This window comes from Chelonoidis abingdonii, chromosome 1 (genome assembly GCF_003597395.2).
Source record: "Chelonoidis abingdonii isolate Lonesome George chromosome 1, CheloAbing_2.0, whole genome shotgun sequence".
Taxonomy (NCBI): Eukaryota; Metazoa; Chordata; order Testudines; family Testudinidae; genus Chelonoidis; species Chelonoidis abingdonii.
The window spans coordinates 252,224,446-252,245,267 of NC_133769.1; the positions used below are offsets into that span (position 1 = coordinate 252,224,446).

General features: G+C 42.6%; 1 protein-coding gene across 3 annotated transcripts in view; it reads left to right on the top strand.

The window, feature by feature from the left end:
• The window catches only part of NPAS2 (neuronal PAS domain protein 2), a 157,566-nt gene extending 138,282 nt beyond the window's left edge, over positions 1-19,284 (top strand). For all 3 annotated transcript variants that reach the window (XM_032793926.2, XM_032793927.2, XM_075061180.1), the window contains 5 exons: positions 5,921-6,115; positions 12,999-13,087; positions 13,569-13,661; positions 16,250-16,430; positions 18,073-19,284. In XM_032793926.2, the coding sequence (XP_032649817.1) occupies positions 5,921-6,115; positions 12,999-13,087; positions 13,569-13,661; positions 16,250-16,430; positions 18,073-18,246 (732 nt within the window). In that variant the 3' untranslated portion in view covers positions 18,247-19,284. The remainder of the gene's footprint in view (positions 1-5,920; positions 6,116-12,998; positions 13,088-13,568; positions 13,662-16,249; positions 16,431-18,072) is intronic.
• The last annotated feature ends 1,538 nt before the right edge of the window (positions 19,285-20,822 follow it).

Genomic DNA, 20,822 nt, shown 5'->3' on the forward strand with positions numbered 1-20,822 from the left:
TTGTGACAACTTTTATGCCACCTTCCCCTCTTGGAAGTGCATCACAAATAACATTTGCCAAACACCTTCCCTGGCCTTCAAAAAACTGCTGAAGAAACCCCCTGTCCCCCAAAGTCTTCCATCTGTAAAGGGCACACCACAATTTGTGTTTACCTTCAGACTGAAGTTTCATTGGACCTGGGAGTCTTATATTTACCTGTATCTACTATACTATATAAACAATACGGTACAACTCACGTATCATTAAGTACAAGTGTGGAGACATCGCCCTGTATCTCAGATTGTTTCTGGAGGAGGAATTACTGCTATCTTCCTGATAATTTAACTAAGAATATTGAGTCAAATCATCCTTGGTATTAGTGTTGCACTGGGGATGAATTTGTCCCACTGTGATTATCATATTGGTAGGATTATGATCACACAAACCCCAAACTCACCTCACAAAATTAGCTAATAGCCAAGTAGCATTGTAAGCATACAGGGTGAAATCCTGACCCTCTTGAAGTCAATGGGAGTTTTGGCTTTCAGCTATAGTCAGCAACTATAAAAAAATCACTTCATACAATGTCACAAATTAAATAAATTTGGGTTTGTAGGTTTATGTGACTAAGGGATTAATAGACCCATATCAGAAATCCTACTACTTAAGTCATTCCATTTAGAATCTATGGTGATGTTTTTGTTGTTGTAAATATAGTAATATAGCAACCACAAGCCCCGTCCAGGATTGAAGGCCATTGTTCTTGGAACTGCACAAACATATAGGAAGACATATATCAGTGTACATCTTCCAGTGCCTTTGCATTGATTTTGATAAATGGGAGTAGAAAGTCTCTCTGCAATTAACTGGTCTTTCAGTTCAGAATCCTGGCACACTTCTGAAAGTTGTTGTTATTATACACAGCAAAAGGGTGATCTCCCTTTCTTTCTGTAATTGGGCACATTGCATTACTCTCTCATGCTCAAGTCTTAAATAGTCATATGCACTGATCCAGTGTTTACATACTTTAGAAAAAAGTGGCAGATCACAACACAGTTTCCTCAAATATGGGAAACTGATACTATTTTCACTAGAATTTTTCAATACACAAGATGATACCTTCACAGAGACGAGGAAGATTGTGGTAACCAAAAGACCATGGGCCAGATTCTCAGCTGTGCCCACAGAGACCAAGCGCAGAGAACACGATGGCTGTCTGGTGCCTGTTTTGAGGGGGTTAAAGGGCAGTGGAACCCTGACCTAAAAAATTACCCCAATCCTATGCTGCCCAGCCCCAGCATAAGTTTAAAGATGCTGAATTGCTCTCTAATTTATAACACTGGCAAAAGGTCCCTCAGTGGGGGATATGCTAGACTGGACCAAGCAGCATGTATTTTCAGTACCCTGGGACTGGCCACAAAGGTTTTATTTCCAAAGCTCTTACCCAGAATGCTTTGGCCTGCCAGTCTGGCTCTGAATAATTTCTTGGGTGGGTGGTTTGTTTCTCATTTGGTTCTGCTGTACGATGGTAGAATCTATTAACAGAATCTTTACTGTGCTTTCAGCCATGCTTTGCCCACCTCTTTCCCTCATCAGCCATGTGGGGCACAGATGCTCCATAGTCTGCCACAAGTGCCAGCCCTGAGGGAAGAGATTCACCTTGGAGCCAGGCAGCAGAACAGCAGATGATGAGCCTGGGCCTAAAATTTCACCTCCGGAGCACAGGACTGAGCTCTTCTGGGCACATACCTCCAGTGGTAACCATGGCACAGATGCCTTTGTACTTCCCCCAGGGCAAAGCAGCAGCTGGAGGAGCAACACTCAGAGCATTTGCACTCTGACATCGGCACTGACCATTTCCCATCTGACTAAGGGTGCCCCTAGACTGCATCAAGCTAGTGTGCTACAAATAGCAGTGTAGCAGCAGTGGCACGGGTGGCAATATCGGCTTTCTGCTGGAGTACAATCCCATCCAAGAGCCTAGGTACATACTCAGGCTACTGTCATCTCCTGCTGCTGGTGCCATTGCAGCTGCACTGCTATTTTTAGCACACTAGCTGGATCCAAGCTAGCACATATACATCTGCTCAAGCTGGAAATCACAGTGCAGACGTACCCTATAGAGGGAGACTTGCTTGGTGGGAAGATTGGAGAGTAAACTGGCAATTCACTGGGAGCAGTGGAGAACTATACCTTTAAGAGCTCTGGCAAGAGCCAGTTGGAACTAGCTGCTGTGTACGAAGAGACTCGTGTTAGGCAATGCTGATCAGTTAGACTTCCAGCACTGATTGAAACAGGCCTTTGTTGGATGCCTTGGCTCGCAGTGCTCACTGAAGAACAAAGCCCCAGACTGGGAGGTGGCGGAGACTGAGGTAATGGAGAAGGGGTGATTTCTTAGTTCAGGGTTCCACTGCCCTTCAACCCCCTCAAAATGAACACACACACACACACATGTGCACTTGAGATGTGTGCAGTACCACTAACCTATGACTGGGGCCTTTGTCTTTGAGGGCTCCTGCAATAATAGCAATAATTTTGCCCATAATGCTCTTGAGACCGGCTGCGTGCTGGGCTATTCTTCCATGGCTTCTAAAGGTTAACAGGGGACACTGTCCTTAACTAAAGGAATAAAATAGCAATACCAGGAATTATTATAATGTTATTTACACCTTATCAACCACATTTAAAAAAAAAGCTTCTAATTTTCGAACCTGCAGTTTTGTTCCACTTGTAAACAGTTAATTTAGAAAGCGAACAGCTTGTTTTGCAGTGTCAATTTCATTTGTTCTTCTTCCAGTGCTTGCTTATGTCAATTCCATGCTAGGTGTGTCCATGCCCACATGCACAGTTGCCTGAGATTTTCTCCCTTAGTAGTATCCTTGGGGCCATTCCTAGCGCCCCCTGGAGTCCCAAGCTCATGCACCGGTATAAGGGGCACTGCCAACCCCACGCCCTCTCAGTTCCTTCTTACCACCCGTGATGGTTGCTGGGCCATCTCCTGCAATTACAAGCTTCCTAGTGTTTTTTTCTGTGGACTTTCTTGGACTCATTCTTGTTGTAAATAGTTCAGTTAGCTGTAGTTGCTTAGTTAGCTAGGGGTCCCCTACAGGACGTCGTCCCAGGGATGGAGCATGCCCTGGTCCCTGGGTTTGAAATTGCATGCTTCCTGCCACAAGCCGATGCCAGTGAGTGACCCACATACGAGCTGCTTAAATTGCCTTGGGGAAGCTCACATCAAGTAAAAGTGTAGGATCTGCGAGGGCTTCACACCACACATACTTAAGGACAGGATGGGACATTGGTTTGAAGGCCCTGTTAATGGAAGCAGCACTTCGCAGGTCTGGTAGGAGATGTTTGAATTCAATTTTCTCTGTCCATCATTGATTGTACCCATAAAATTGGATGCAAATAGAGGGGAGTTACTATTACACAGATTTCTGTACCTATTTGAGTGGAATATGCCATATAGAGAACACAGGCATGCTGCATGATGTAAGCATGGAGGGACTTTCTTCGGCTCTCTGGAAGGAAGGGAGCCTGTAATACAGCCTCCACTTTCTCCCTTCAGCTTTTCACTGGCATTCCTTCCCCATTTTCACTCCCTTCCATGATGAATAACAGATAGCTCTGTGAATAAACTAGCCCTATTTTCATTTCCTACACAGGATCTTCAGAACTTTAGTGCAGAAGTCAGCCAAGAAATACTCTCCCACTGGAGAGACATTGAGCCCAGTACTCTGTATTAGTAACTGTTTCCAAGAGCCCTGTGTGATGAAAGATGAACTAGCAGGAGGGCTCTAGTCTTTGAACAAAAGTGTTAAAAACCCATTAAGTCTCTTTTACTGCTTTTACTGACAAATGAAAGTACAGGAGCAGTAAGTATAATCTCAGATGTCTGAAGGGATTCAGTGCCTGCTCCAGATTTAAAAATAGTCTAGTTAATGACTAGTGCATCCAGAGAAAGGCAGAAGGGCTGAATTTGACCAGCATGCTAGAATTACAAATGAGAACATCCATACCCACAAATAATGTACAAGCCAGTCTCCCTTGAAGGTAAATGAATCTTCGGCTCTCAGTGCTATGCCTTTCATCAGTGTCCATTTTACCAAAAAGATAGTATTGATAAAAGATGCTGGCTTGATAGACCTGGAGGGTAAAAACTTCTGGTTTTCTACAGAACAGCGAGAGTTGAACAGTGGCAGTTCAAACTTGTTCATATTGCCTTGCCAATGTGATTCAGCCATGAGGTGGAGGAAATCCCTCTAGGAATGAGAGGGCAGCTGTGCTTCCATGTCCATTCACTCCTCAGCTCTGTTGAAGAAAGATGTGTTGTCTTTCCAAAAAGGAAGTGTAATGGATGTGACAGTTTAGGGAACTGGTAATACAAGGTGTACGTTACTGGACATATCTCAGATCCGTTGTAAGGCATGAGGCTGATAAGGAGCTGTGATTCTGATTTCACCTAAACCAAGGTAAATCATGAGTAACTCCACTGAAGTTAATAGTTTTACGTAAGTGTAAAACTGGTGTGAAATCAGAATTGGACCGAAGAATGTCTGCAACCTCTGATGTAGCATGTCGATCTCTGACTAGGTTTTAAACACTACAAAGACAACTTGCAACATTAATAAGATACTGTTTTAAATGATGGCTTTTTTTTTTTCTGTGCTACTGTAACAGTAGAAATAGCCCCTAGAAAAAACAAAAGAAACTGCAACTTCTAAGACTGCTTCACTTTGCAGTAGAATAAGTAGTGTCAAATTGTTTACAGAAGCACTGAATAGATAACAGGTGCTCTGTTAGCTTTTTGTCATAATATTTTAAGTGCCCCTCATGACCTGGCTAGGCGTAACACCAGGAGATAGTTATCTGACTGGAAGTTAAACCCAAGTATAGTGCTCAACAGTTTATTAAGGCATGGTCTACACTTCAAAGTTATGTTGGTGTAGCTCTGCTGGTCAGGGGCATGAACAAACTACACCTCTGACCTGCATAGCTACGCTGACCTACTCCCCGGTGTAAATGCAGCTATGTGGAAGGAAGAGCGCTGCTGTCGATGTAGCTGATATCATTGCGGGGACAGGAGGTGTTTCTTGCTATTAGTGTAGGCCAGCGGTTCTCAAACTGTGGGTCGAGACCCCATTTTAATGGGGTCGCCAGGGCTGGCATTAGACTTGCTGGGATCCGGTGCTGAAGGTGAAGACCAAAGGCTTCAGCCTTGGGCAGCAGGGCTCAGGTTACAGGCCACTCACCTGGGGCTGAAGTCCTTGGGCTTTGTCTTTGCCCCTTCCAACCCATCTGGGGCAGGCTCAGGCTTCAGTTCCCCCTCCTGGGGTCGTGTAATAACTTTTGTTGTCAGAAGAGGGTTGCAGTGAGAACCCCTGGTGTAGGCTGTGTCCACACTAGGGAGCTATGCCAGCAGAACTATGCCGACATAGGCTCCGTAGAGTAGACATAGCCGTACATATCTTTTCAGGGACAAGGGCCCAGCCATGCGACATTGGGAGCTTGTGCTTGGCTGTGACATCATTAAAAAGACTCAGCCCGACAGTCCTTTATGGTGTTGAACTATCGGAGACAAATTTGAAGGCAGCCTCAGCTTTCTTTGCTAAAAAGAGAGGCCAAGGACTGAATGGGCACAGAATTACTCTCCTATCCCCACAGGTGGTCCCTCCCAAACAGAGTTAATGCCCATTGAACTGCTGCTACAATCTTGTGCTTTGCTGTGTGAAAAGAGGACTTCAGCCTTTGGGCACCATTCATAAACAGTTAATATACTTTAAAAAAAAAATAGATTGCACAATCTATATTCTAAAAAGGTCATATGATACACAATTAACTATAGCACAATGTTAATTAATTAAGAAATATTATGATCTCCCTTTTAGGATATGAGAGCTTATTTCAGAGAAAAAGAAAAAAAGTTCTTCTTTTTTCCAGATGTTTTTACAGCAGCCAGCAGTGTCCCTGAGCTTTAGCAACATACAGCAGCCAGATCCTCAGCAGCTACAGCAGAGGTCAAGGGTCATTTCTCAGCAGCAGCTTATCCCCAGTCCTCAACTTCAAGGGCAAGTTGCATCTTCCCAACCAGCAAACCAGCAAATATTAAGAGAAGCGAATGTGGTATCAAGCCAGGTAAACATATTATTTCACTACAAAGAAATGAATGTGGATACAAGCCACTGAAGTCATTACTGAATGATCACAAATAACGACATCAGTATTGTAAATAGAAATGTGTGGCCATTTTTATCTTTCCTTCTAAACAAAAGCTTCTCCCCATAGCTTTCTCCTTTACTTTAAGATCTGATTTTTTTAAAGATCTAAACCAGGAGCGTTATGCAGCCAGCTTGTTTCCATTTTACAACTGAACAGGGGAGTGTGTGGAGACCTATTTTTCTTTTATTGTTCATGAAAAGTGCCAGGTTGATAACCATGGAGTCTGGCAGTATCTGCTACAGCAAGGCAACCTTTCCAGCACCAAAAAAGTGCTTTAACCTTGTCCAGTCAGTCATGGCCTGAGACCATCAACACAGCCTATTTATGGCTAGTTATGAAGGTGTACTGTTGATGTCGGGGTTTGCCCATAAGGAACTGAAACTGAGACCACCATCATACAAGAGCAACGGACTCCAACCCAGAGAAAGAAAATTAAACTCTTAACTATTAATAATTGAGAGCTGTGATTCTGCAAGTATTCTTAGCATAGTTATCTTTCTGCCTTATTACAGAGCTTTCTCTGCCTTTCCATTGTTCCTTCTTCAACAGAATCCTAGCACACACCCCTATTTCTGTTCACCTACTGCTGTTCGGTGAACACATTTACAACTGTACCTTCAAATCATGCAGTTGTACCTCTTAACCTCTTGTGCCCCTGTATTATAACAAGTCTATTAAAATAAAATGCTCCCATGGCTTATAAAAATAAAAAAAATCAAGGTGGCTAAAAAGCAATGATTTTTTTAAAAAAAATTTAAAAATCAGATTTTTTTATTTAAATCGTATTTTTTAATTTAAACTGGATTTTTTTGATAAAATTATTTTTGAGGAAAAAATATATCTAAAAGTATCTCATCATGGAATAGGGATTATAAATTCTAATTCTATAGTATGAGACAATATATTCATTTAATGTTTAAGAAAAGTTTTGTAAATGAGTTCCAATAGTTCATGGATTATGGACCTGATTTTATGGGGTTCCAGGGGCTTCTGTATAGATCAGGGGTAGGCAACCTATGGCACGGGTACCGAAGGCGGCACGTAAGCTGATTTTTAATGGCACTCACACTGCCCAGGTCCTGGCCACCAGTCCGGGTGGGCTCTGCATTTTAATTTAATTTTAAATGAAGCTTCTTAAACATTTTAAAAGCCTTATTTACTTTACGTATAACAATAGTTTAGTTATATATTATAGACTTATAGAAAGAGATCTTCTAAAAATGTTTAAATGTATTACTGGCATGTGAAACCTTAAATTAGAGTGAATAAATGAAGACTTGGCACAGCACTTCTGAAAGGTTGCCGACCCCCTGTTATAGATTATTTAGGTTAATCTTTCTATCTACCCAATGGGACTCAGTGCTCAGTCTAGAAGATACCATCAGAGATCTTAGTTTTGCAATTCTCAAACTGTGGATTTGTGTCTCCAGAGATAACACCTTGTTAACAGCAAAAATGTTTTACATAAATAAATAAATAATATAGAGAGGTGAAAAATAACAGACCTGAAGTCCCTTGTCCCCCTGCAAATTTGTGTACACAGAGTCAATCCCTTACCTCTCTCTAAAAGTGCAAAGTTTCAAAAAATTTAATGAATAGAAGATTGTTGGGGGTGAAATAGATCTGGACAAGGTGAAGAAGTCTGGAGATAAATGTGAGAAGGGAGAGAAAGGCAGTAGAAACAAAAGTGAACTGTTTGAGCAGCATATTCCAGAAATCTTGAGGTCTTTCTGAGTTTAGTCTTCACTCATTTGAGATCTATCATGCCATTCTCTCACTAGAAGGGAAAACCTATAATGGCAGCAGGCCATAAAAGAGATCCAGTTTGGGAATATTTTAATGAAGTTGCTCTACCTGTGAGTAAGACAGGCATGTGTGCAAAATGCAAACAGTGCAACAAAAAATGCAAGTCCTGGTCGCCCGAATGAAACAACATCATGAGAAGTGTTCCTTCTCAGGAGGAAGCTGCATTGAAGATGATGAAAGGAAGATATCTGAACATACAGGATCTTCAGGTTGGTAAACTTTTTTATTTCATACTTCTTTCTTAAAGACTGACTGTCTTCCTTCTGGACTATTCTTGAATTCTCATGTTTGAGCAAAAAATATAGTTGTTACTCTATGGTACTATTTTATATGTGATAAAAAATAAATAGCTGAAATAGGCTGACCTTCCTTTTATGATTTAAAGTAGTACTGAGTGTCAGTGAATGCAATGAGTAATACTTAATGAGCAGTATGTTAATAATAATTAAATAACTGCATTGACTTATTTTGTTTAGGAGAATCCATCCTCAATATACAGGATTCTGAAGACTATCCACCTTCAAGATCACCATCATTTTCTATAGTTCCAGATTTTTCTGCCAATGATAGTGGTTCAGTCACATCATGTATGTCACATAGCCACAGTATATCACTTGTAGTAAAAAGAAAAAAAAATCTCCTTCATCCAGAAACAACCCTAGATAAGTTTGTGATAGGAACCAGCAGTTTACAAAAAGAAGTAATTGATGGAAAAATTTCCTGGTTTGTTTATGCAACAAACTCCCCTTTCTGTATGACTGAGAACCCACACTTTGTTAACATGGTTCAGTCATTAAGACTTGGATACAGTCCACCCAACAGAGCAGATGTCGCAGGCAAATTGCTGGATAAAGTGTATAAAAGAGAAATTGAGCAGTGTGCAGAAGGTCTAGAGCGTAAAATTGTTAACCTGAATCTTGATGTGTGGAGCAATGTCCACAATGATCCTGCTGTATGTGCTTGTGTGACAACAGAAGAAGGGAATGTCTTCCTTACAGAAACAATTGATACATCAGAAAATGCGCAGACAGCAAAATACTTACAAGAAGTAGCAGTAAAAGCTATAACAAGCTGAAAAAAAATCAAATGTCTAGTACACAGCTTGGTCACAGACAATGCTGCAAATGTATCCAAAATGAGATGAAATTATTTAGAAGAGAGTGAAGAGAGTCCCAAGCTAATACCATATGGTTGCAGTGCTCATTTGAGGCACCTCCTAGTCAAAGACTTTAGTGTTCCAGACAGGGCCGGTTTTAGGCCGATTCGGCCGATTCCAGGGAATCGGGCCCCGCGCCTAAGAGGGCCCCGCGCCTTAGGCACCTTTTTAATTTTTTTTTTAACTTACCCCGGTCCCTGGCTGCGGTCTGCTCCATGGTCCCGCTCCTTTGAGTGAAGCGCCAGCGGGAGCGCGGCGTGGCCCCACTCTCCCAGCTACAGCTCCAGCCGGGGCGGCGGGGCTTGCTACGCTCCAGCTGGGGCTCCAGCCGGGAGAGCGGGGCGGCAGGGCTTTGCCACTCTCCAGCCGGAGCTCCAGCCGGGAGAGCAGGGCAGCGGAGCTTTGCCGCTCTCTGGCTGGAGCTCCAGCCAGGAGAGCGGGGCGGCGGGGCTTTGCCGCTCTCTGGCCGGAGCTCCAGCCGGGACAGCGGAGTCGCGGGGCTTGCCATGCTCTGGCCGGTGTGCTGCAAGCCCAGCGGCTCCGGCCAGAGCGCGGCAAGTCCCACTCTCCCGTCTGGAGCTCCGGCCAGAGCGCAGCAAGCCCCGCGACCCCGGCTGGAGCTCTGGGCCCTTTAAATAGCCCTCTGAGCCCTGGGGCAGTGAGGGGCTCGGGGTGGGGGGCTATTTAACCCGGGGCTCCAGCTGCCTCTGCCGCCCTGGTCCTTCAAATAGCCGCCGGAGCCCCGCCTCCCCCATGCATTCCCCAGCGCTCCCACGGCTATTTAAAAGGTCCCTGGGGTAGAAGGGGGTTTGGGGGCTACTTAAAGGGCTGGGGTTTCAGCTGCCTCTGCTGCACCTCGTGACCTGCCCACACCAGTCCGGCCCCCCGTGCCTGCAGCCAGCTCTGCACCCCATGCCCACAGCCACCCCTGCCAAACCCCCTTTCCTGTCTCCAGCCAACCCCTGCCACAAACCCCTGCAGCCCTGCCCAAAGCCAGCCAGCCCCCCACACACTGCTGCCCGCACCAGCTCTGCACACTCTGCCCAGCCCGCACCCCCTGCCCTGTTTCCAGTCAACCCCTGCTGCACCCCACTGCCTGAAGCCAGCCCGCCCCACACCCCTTGTCTCCAACCAGCCCCACATCCCTTGCCCTGCCTGCAGCCAGACCCTACCTCCAGTCAGCCCCTGCCCTGCCTCCAGCCAGCCCCATGTCCACTGCTGCCCTGCGGTTTCCAGGGCAGTAACCCTGCACACCTGCTTCAATGAGGGGACAGGGAGCAGCTGGGACCAACACATGTGCACACCCCCAGGGAGTGGCAGGGACCCACACATGTGAAACGGCGGTCATTAATAGTCAATCAACAGCATATATGATGCAATGTATATAATTTTATTATTCATATAGTTATGGAAAGTAAATAATACATGAAAGAAATTAGAGGCTTTTTTTTCCACTTTTTTTTTAAGTCATCCCTGCCAGGGCCCCACCGAAAATGTTCGAATTGGGCCCCGCACTTCCTAAAGCCGGCCCTGGTTCCAGAAATAAAGGCTAATGTTGTTGAAACTGCAAAATACTTCCGTAACAACTACTTTGCAGCAGCTGCTCTGAAAAAAGTGGAAGGAACCAAGCTAACTCTCCCACAAGACATGCAGTGGAACTCAGTAGTGGACTGTTTTGAGTGCTATATCAAGAACTGGCCTAATCTGATGACAGTTTGTGAACAAAATTGTGAAAAAATAGGTGGCACTGTCACAGCCAAAGTTCTCAACATTGGGCTTAAGAGAAATGCTGAACACGTGCTGAGCACCCTGAATCCTGTTTCTGTAACCTTGAACAAAACACAGGGAAACAGCTGTTTTATAGCAGTTGCTGTTGAAATTTGGAAGACACTGAGTGAGATCTTAAAAAGAGAAATATTCAATGATAGAGATAAATTACAAGCGTTAAAAAATCGAATGGGACAAGCACTATCTCCAGCTCATTTTCTTGCAAATATTCTCAGTACTCAGGACCAGGGTCAAACCTTAACTGCTGAAGAAAAGAAGTTGGGTAGGACATGGACATCCAGCAATCGTCCCTCCATAATGCCAACTATAATAAACTTCAGAGCTAAGGGTGAACTGTTCAAGAAATATATGTTTGCTGATGATGTTTTAAAGAAAGTCATGCCAGTGAACTGGTGGAAGTCACTTAAGCACTTGGTTTGAGAGACTATTGAAGTGATAATCTCACTTTTAACATCAGTAGCTTCTTCTGCCAGTGTAGAAAGAATATTTTCTTCCTTTGGACTAATTCATTCCAAAATGAGAAATCGTTTGGGATCTGAAAAAGCAGAAAAGCTTGTTTTACTTTTCCAGATTATGAACAAACAGGAAAATGAAGGTGAAGACGATTAAGCTGCAAAATCCAATATTTTAAGTTTCTCGTGTTGACCTGGCTGACATAGTCGATTTAATTTTTGTGTTTTTTTTAATTAATTTAACTATTTTAGTTAAAAACAATTTTAACAAAAAAACCCTGATTTTAAAAAACTTGAATGTTTAACTAAATTCAAAAAATCATATGCTTGTTTTGTTAAAATATTATATGTTTGCCATTGAAGAAAAAAATCCAGAATACATAACGTTGTTGTTTTAGTTAAATAAAGCAATTTAAATGTCTATCTGGTGATGTTCTCCTCCTTATACAGCATGGCAAGAAAATCTTCCAAATATTGATTAACCTGTTGAATTGGAGATAGTTCACCTCCCAGTGACTTCATAAATATCTGCTTCAATGGCCTTTGGTAAATGAAATAACCAAACAATCATTCATTTTCTGATATAGCTGTAAAACTAATCTGAAAAGTTTTCTGAATAAATCACTTCAAAAATGTATAGTGTGTATCTTCTAAAAATGAAACCTACACCTATCTCTGAGTTGTGAAGAATATGTATTAAGGTTATAACAACCAACAAGAATGCACTTTTATGTAGAAATCCATGATTAAATTGAGTCTTCCTGACCAGTGATTTAAATCAATTTGATTTAAATCAAATTAACCCTGAAAAAAATCCTTTTGTACATAGTAAGGTTTATTCCCATCACAGGGCTTTAGTGACAATAGTGATCCCTTCTAATTTTGCCTTGGTGTTGTCTTGGGAGTTTGTGTGTTTTCAGAACTGGTTCTTAGAATTACAGGGCCTGCTTTGCTTTCAGAGTACTCTGGTTTCAGAGTCAAATACTCTGAAAAGTCTATAAAATAAAATGTGGTGAAATAGTTGTGCATATGTGAGGGTAATACATAACATATTACAGACTTTTAACATGTATTATTTGTACTGCAATAGCACCTGCCTCTGTACACACACATATATACCTCATCATGTAATAATTAAGGTTATGCTTGTGTCACATGATCACGGTATGTGATTTTTAAGTCCTTCTCCAAAAACTGGTCAGGAATGACTTACCTTTCCTTGTCTACTTTCATTGTCTTTCCTGTCATCACGCTGTGCAGTTGTTCTCAGACCCCAGTTTGCCCTCAGACTTCCAGGAAAACAACTGTAATGTACCAGATCAGGACATGTCACTCATTCACTTCTCCTGCCCAAATAACCCTTTCTATTCTGAAGTCCAATCGGAGTATATCACAAGGGTACCTCCTATAACGCAACATAGGTTTTGCTCATATATTCTTGCCATAATAAAAATCTAGTGTGTGTGTGTGTGTGTGTGTTTTAAAAAGTGTGGTATAGAATCAGAAATCGATCAGAAGTGCACAAGTAATGCAGAACACCAGTCACTCATCCAGCACCCTAGCTTCACAATTTACCAGTTCTGCTGTGCTCCCACAGGCTGTGAACATGGCTCCATCTGCTGCTATAGCACAGGATAGCAACCAGTGTCATGCTAGTCCAGATTTCAGCCAGGACCGACAACTGAGGTAAATGATTTTTAATAAATTAATCAATTCTGCCCTGGCAAAAAAACTGTCCATTTATTGTTTTACTACATGATAGATGAGGATTCTGAACACTAAGGAGGGTGAACTATGTTGACAAGTTGTGGAGTGAAAGGCACTAGAACCTGAGGTCTGCAGACCCCTGGGGTCTGCAGACTATGTCTAAAGGGGCTGCAAAAGGTTGCCGTTACCATAGAACAGTGGTTTTCAACCAGTGGTCCTTGGACCCTTGGGGGGTCTGCAGACTATGTCCAAGATTTCCAAAGGGGTCCACACCTCCATTCAAAACTTTGTAGGGGGTCTGCAAATGAAAAAGCATTGAAAATCACTGCACTAGAATGAAAATACATAGGCCTTGAAAGAAAAAAATGGGTTAAAAATTAATAGATCACCTAGAACTAGATTGTGAGTTGGAATACATGTTCATGCAATAATGTTAGTTCTTCTCTTTCCCACGTGCAAGACTGTTGCTCAGCCAGCCTATTCAGCCAATGATGCCTGGTTCCTGTAGTTCAAGACTCGCTTCAGATATCAGTGTGGCTGGACGCCAGGCTAAGTATGTTACTTGTGAAAAATAAAGCACTGACGTGACTTTTGAGAGAGCGTGGCCTTTTATAATGAGATCTGCCAGTACTAGTAAACATCAGTTCTGATTCTCTTTGAGTAAGAGGCTTCTAGGGTTAATCTTACCCTTTCTGGTCGGTTCAGTGTCTAAAATTACTATTGTGAGAAACAGAATGTGTTAGTGGGATTTCAGCAAGCCAAGAATAGGGACCCTTTCTTTGTTCCTCTCTCTCACATTTAGTACTTGTCCCAATGCTGAGTTTCTGATCCACCAAAATGAGTACGAGGAGATATACTAAATATCTGATCTCAGCTTCAGTACTGACTCACCTTGAATTGCTAGGCCCTGATTCTGCTCTCACTCTAGTCTGATATCAGTGTAACTCCACCAGGGCCCATGCAAGGATATTTTGCACCCTAGGCAAAACTTCTACCTTGCGCCCGCCCTCCCGCCTCCCTCCACCGGGAGCATCATTTATTATAAACTTTCAAAAATGAATACTCCATAATGTGGCATTGTTCATTAAAATTAATATACGTTCAGCTTGAAAATTTATTAATTTCATTATTTAGTCTACATATTTAATGAAAATAAATGGCCTTGGGTCTCCTGCATGTGGCCAGAGCCCCTCCTGGCCCCCCTGGAAGGGACTGTTTTGGGGATCAGAGCACAGAGGTGGGAGTTGGTATCTGGCTTCTATTCTCCACCCTGGCACCAACTCACTGGATGACTTCAAGCAAGTTACTTCCCCGTTCTAGGCTGCAGCTCCCCCCCAGCGCTAAGGTGTGAAATGATTCCTTGCTCCTGGGCTAGAAAGTGCAATGCACACGGGAAGGGGTGTCTGAAGGCCTGTCTTCCCCACAGGTGTAAGGAGAGGACAGAGTTCCAGCCTCCATTATGACCGTCCTGGTTGCTTTACTCTGCCCCACACCCAGGGCCAGCTTTAGGCCAATTCAACCAATTCCCCTGAATTGGGCCCCGCCCTTAAGAGGGCCCCACGCTCAAGCCCTGGTTTGGCGTACCAGCAAGAGCTGTACCTGGGTGGCCGGCTTCCCCAGGGGGCAATTTAAAGGGCCTGGGGCTCCCAGCTGTGGCTGGAGCCCCAGGCCCTTTAAATTGCCACCAGAGACCCACTGCTGGAGCCCTGGGGTAGGGCTGCAGGGCTCTGGGGGCTATTTAAAAAGTCCAGGGCTCCCATTGCTTCTACTGCCCCGGCCCTTTAAATAGCCGCTGGAGCTCCTCCACTTCCCCAGGGCTCCCTCAGCTATTTAAAGGGCCAGGGCAGTAGAAGCAGGGAGCCTTGGAACCTTTAAATAGCCCCCAGAGCTCTGGGGTAGTGAGAGGCTCTGGGGGCTATTTAAAGGGCTGGGGCTCCAGCTGCCTTTGCCACCTGCTTCAATGAGCGGGGCAGGGTGCAGCTGGGACCAACACATATGCATACCCTCGGGCGACCAGACAGTAAGTGTGAAAAATCGGGATAGGGGTTGGGGGTAATAGGATCCTATATAAGAAAAAGACCCAAAAATTGGGACTGTCTCTATAAAATCGGGACATCTGATCACTCTAGCACACCTCCAGGGAATGGCGGGGACCCACACATGTGAAACAGAGCTCATTTCTAGTTCAGGCGTTTTGGTTCTTAAATCACTGTCCGGGAGAAAGTTTTAAAATTAAAATATTTCTCCCGGGAAAATATGGATGTATGGTAACCGTATTGGCACATCCCTTAAATCAGAACTTTTTATAGGGAACCGGTTGCTAAGAAATGAAAGGCTTTTTTTACTTTTTTATTTTTTTTAGTCATCCCTGCTGGGGCCCTGCTGAAAATGTTTGAATTGGGCCCCGCACTTCCTAAAGCCGGCCCTGCCCACGTCACTTGCCACTGAAGCCCCTTACTCAGCTCTGGCCCAGGCAGAGGCGTCAGTGTCATTCTGGGCCTGATTTTCAGTGATGCTGAGCACCTGCGGTTCCCCTGATGTCTGTGGGAATTCCAGGTTTCTCAGTATTTCTGAAACTCAGGGCAATTTATTTTGAATGCTGGGCCAGAACTTAGTCTGCAAAGGCAGGTCCATATACACCCCTCAATCCATAGTAGATCTCCCATCAATAACAATACAAGCAATCAGCAGAATGATGAGGGGCAGTTGACCCAATGCTGGGAGTGGGGAGGATATTACCCTAATGTGGTCTACTAAACTTCTATTCAGTGGGAGAACAAAAATCTCTTGGGTGCTACAGCCTGCCCAAGGTTCAGCTGCACTTAACCTGAGTTGCTCGCACACTTGCAGTGGTTGTGCACCACACAACTGGTCACCTATGTTATATGAAAATCTGACTCTGATGATGTCGTAATTAGACTTAACAGTTACTGACGCATTTCCTAGAGCTGTTGTCCCAGGCTGGCTGCAGACTCAGGGGAAATGTGCAGCTAGAGGTGCTATCTTTCAGATGAGGTTTGAAATTGAGGTCCCTATCATTAAAGGTCCAATGACACTATTTTAAGGATAAGGATTTTAGCCTTAGTACTCTGACATCACTTCTGAGTTTTCAACAGTTTATTCTTGATTTTTTTAAAATAGATATTCTCAAAACCAACAATTGTTTCAAAGTCTGGAACTGCAAACTTCCAGCAGCAGTTCACCTATAGTGCTGATGGGACAAGCAGTGTTACATCCAGGGTTTTCTGCCTCACAACCTTCTCAGACATCATCTCTGCAACCTATGCAACTCCAGCAACAGCAGCAGCATTGCTACCTTCAGGTGGGCTAGAACAGAAAGGATAATACACAGTTTGTATCTGTGCAATAATATGCAAAGCAGTAAAGAACTTACCATCTTTAGATGAAAGAACAAATGGGGTCTAATCATGCTCTCACCAAAGTCAGTGGAAGTTTTGCGATAAATTTCATTGGGAACATGACTGAGGATGTGCTACATAGGTTTCCATACTAAAGATGTTAAATTTTGCACATATCATAGAAACTGAATAAGGACCTGAAATGTTATGTGAACCTTTTAAACACACCAATTAAGCATTAAGCTAAGTCAAAATATTAAAAAAAAATACCAATACTGTAAATTGGAAAATTAAAATGACAAACCCAAATGTACTTAAATCACAGTCACAGTCAGAAAATTGTCATCATGGGGTTAAACTTTAGTGTCTCATTGCTTCTGTATTAAATTTACTCAGTTTACAAGTCAAAAGATGATTTTTCTAACTGCTTTTTCTAACTGCCAGTACCACAAATTTGAAATGAGATCTGAAAATCCAGGTGTTTTTTTTTACTATCTTTTACATCATCACATTCTGCATTAAAGTTTCTGAAGGTGGAACTTAGGTGATAGTGCTGTTGCTGATGTGCTAAGCCAAAACAGAGTCCAGCTACCATAGTTGTGTTGGTGCTACAACTTCGACTGAGTTGAGTGCAACCCTGGAAATAACTGTATATGAAATATCAGCTCACTTTATTTAATAGTTTTAGATGCATGGCAGGCAAAGAACTTCAACAGTGGTGAGGAACAGGACATTTTACAACAATTAGACAGGGGACAAGGTATCAGAATTCCAGAGTTCTATTCCTCACTCTGCTATTGTCTCTCTGTGTGACTTGGGCAAACTGTTTAATTTCTGTCCATCTGCAAAGTGGGCCTAAGGATACTTACTGTACAGGAGTGTTTTATGTAGTAATTAATGTTTATAAAAGGCTCGCAAATCCTGCAAGCCAAAAGCCAATTTCTAAATCTAATATGCCCTCCAAAGGATTTCGTCTTGTTTCATGGACTCTTAACAGCTTCTGTGCTGCGCTCTCTATGCTTTTGACCCCCTGAATAGCTCTTCTTCTCTCACAGTAATCCGTATTTAAATAAATAAACAAACCACATTCTTGTTTGTTACCCATATTTCCCCCTCAAGGGGCAAGGAGCATGCATTGGGGCAAATTGCCTGAAAAAACCAGGTGATATGAACCAGCTAATTGATTTATTCTTTGAGACTAATCCAACCCATATTGAAGTCAACAGGAGTCTTCCTATTAACTTCAGCTGGATTGGGCCTGTAAAGCTTGATCCCAAACCCAATGAAGCCAATGGCAAAATTCCATTGATTTAAAAAATCTTGGGATTAAAATCTTGAAGACTGAAACTGATGGAAAAGCCACTTCTGTGCTATTGGACAGATCCTATTCCCATTAAAGTCAATTTTAGAACTCCCATTGACTTCAATGGTGCAGGATCAGGCCCTATTACCTAAGCTAACCAATACCAGGTACATAGTCTATGAAATATTTAGCCTAAGAATAAGGCTGCAAACTATTGTAATAATTTCCTAAAATACCTTTCACATTAAGAAACAAGAACTTTGGGTATCAAATCGCGCAAATTAATTTTCTTTTATCTGTAGGTGCAGACACCAAGTCCTTTACACAGTGAGCAACCCGATTCTTTGCTCCTGGCGTCCTACTCACAGCCGCAAGGAAATATAGGATACCATCATCCACAGCATCAGCCACTGCCACTTGCTTCAGGAAGAACCAGTAGCTTGTCAGAATCATCAAATCTACCACAGCTACTATGATAGTCCCATACCAGCGCAATCAATGCACGATCAGCTATAACCAATAGACCTGTGGGGCAGGAGAGAAGAAATGACGGAACCTACAATTTTGACTTTTGCACATGCATTCATTTCAAAGCTCCATGACAGTAGCAGACCACAGAGTGCGGACTGCAGCAGACAATGCAACGGAAAAGGAGTTGGATTCAGTTTGCACTGTTTCATGACAATATTATATATCATCAGACTGAGTAAAATAAACACGAATGCTATCCTGTGCGAACTCCATCACTGATTGCTGTGCGGCAGGAGAACATTCTTGTTGGTACATCATTCTGAGAGCACTCTGATTCCTAAAGACTGTGGACAGACACATGAGGTACTTGGCCTACATTGTTTCAATTCAGCTTTTGTGTAAGAAAAGCAATGGAACAAAAAATCTATAAAGCAGAGAACAAGAGATTATTTTTATTATGATTATTATCGTTGTTTTGCACAACTGCACAGAAGATATAACCTAGGCACTTTCTATAAAGAGAGGTTTGTGTCGTTATTCTGGTGGCCAGACTGATACATCCAATTAAACAGAAAGCCCAGTCACAGTTAAAAATGCTGCTACACAATCCATACTCCTTGATTTATAACCTAAAGATACTAAAGCAGTTTACCCTATCAGCTCTTTCTGATTAAAAACAAAAAACACTGGACTGTTTCCTGTTTACTCTGGGAATTGTAACTGCAAAGGAGAACTAAAAATATAAGCACAATCATGCAGCTGTATTGTTCCAGAATATAGTAGACTCTTTGCTAAGATAAAGTGGGTTCTTCTGCAAAATGAACAGCCCACTTACAACTGGTCATAGCAACAAGTATCTGAAAAATATGCACTGTGTTTTGGCCCAATGACTAGGGATGCTGCAAATTATCACATATGTTTTTCATGATAACATTTAAATTTTCCTTTAAAAATGCACTTTTTGCTTTTTTGTATGTTTTATGTTTCTAAGAAAGATTTCATGTAATTATAAAATAAAAAGTAGTGTATTGTACAGCTGTTGTAATAATGACCTATTTCTATATAAAATAAAATTATATGGAATTATGTGGAAATTATTTTGTATATGAAATATCAACTCATTTCACAAGTATAGAGGGTTTTTTGTGCTTTTTATTTATTTATTTTTGTGAGTGAATATTTAGTAATAAATTAATGAATTAGTAACATTTTTGTGAAGGGAGCTGCTGTCACATGCTATATACATCCTCAAATTATTTTTTTCTTTCCATTCAATAATGCACATTTGTATTTGCTCTGGATTCTAATAAAGTAACTGAAAAGTTTTACTACAGAATGTATACACATTCTCCTTCCTATGGCGGTTTAACTATGTAATTCAGTTTAGACTTGAAAGACTCACTGTAACCTTACAAACTGTTTGATGTTTGCTTCCAAAAAAACCTTTTCTGAGTTTTGTTCCTCTCCTTGTTTCATCACAGGTAACCAGAATAATACTGCTTTAGGGAGCCCCAAAAGATAACAACATTAAACTTGTACCTGTAGGTAATTAGTTCCTCATCGGGAAATACCATTTCACTTAAAATTCTCAAGATACTATGGGGCAGAGCCTTAGTTTTAGCCAAGGTGGCCATGGGGTAGGAGACGAAAAGATGGCTTAAAGCTTTGTTAGTGCTTTCCTGATGCTGGAGACAGCTAGAGACTGTTTTGCCTCTGCCATAAATTAAAGCAGCTTGAGGGTTGCCCTAACTCAGAGGTTCTCAAATTGGAGGGGGTGTAATGTATACTGGGGGGCAAGGGGCGTGAGAATATTTAGGGGGAAAAAAAGACTTACTGTGCACATGCAGAGCTGAGCGGATGGAGAGCAGTGGCTGCTGGCCAGGCACCTGAAGGTGCGGGGGAGGAATAAACTGCTACAGGTACAAAGGAAGAGGGGGTGCTATCAAATATGCTTGAAAACCACTGCTCTAAGTTATGTTGGCTACAACTGAAGCCAAGGGGCTGTTGCACTGGCAGGGATTACCAGAGTGCAAGGTGCTCTGGCCATGCTCCCTTCCTTCTTTGACTCCAGATCAACAGCATTGATGAGCTCATGAAGTCTTTCCACCACTTTGGCTACGTCTACACTACCCGCTGTATTGGCGGGTTACAATCAATTGCTCGGGGATCGAAGTAGGGGATCGGATTGCTCGTCTCATCTAGACGCGATATATCGATCCCCGAGCGCGCTTATATCGATTCCGGAACTCCACCAACCCGCGCGGTGAGGACGGGTGAGTAATCCGATCTTAGATATTCGACTTCAGCTACATTATTCACGTAGCTGAGGTTGAGTATCTAAGATCAATTTTTCCCCGTAGTGTAGACCAGCCCTTTCTGTCTTGAATCAGCTTCACAGCTTATCTCATCGTAAATGATTTTTTGTTCTGTCATTCTTCACAGTGTCTAAACCAATGTATCCTTAGGCCTGATCTACACTACACGTTTAAACCAAATTTAGCAGCGTTAAACTGACTTAACCCTGCACCAGTCCACACAACAAGGCCCTTTATATCGATATAAAGGGCTCTTTAAACCCGGT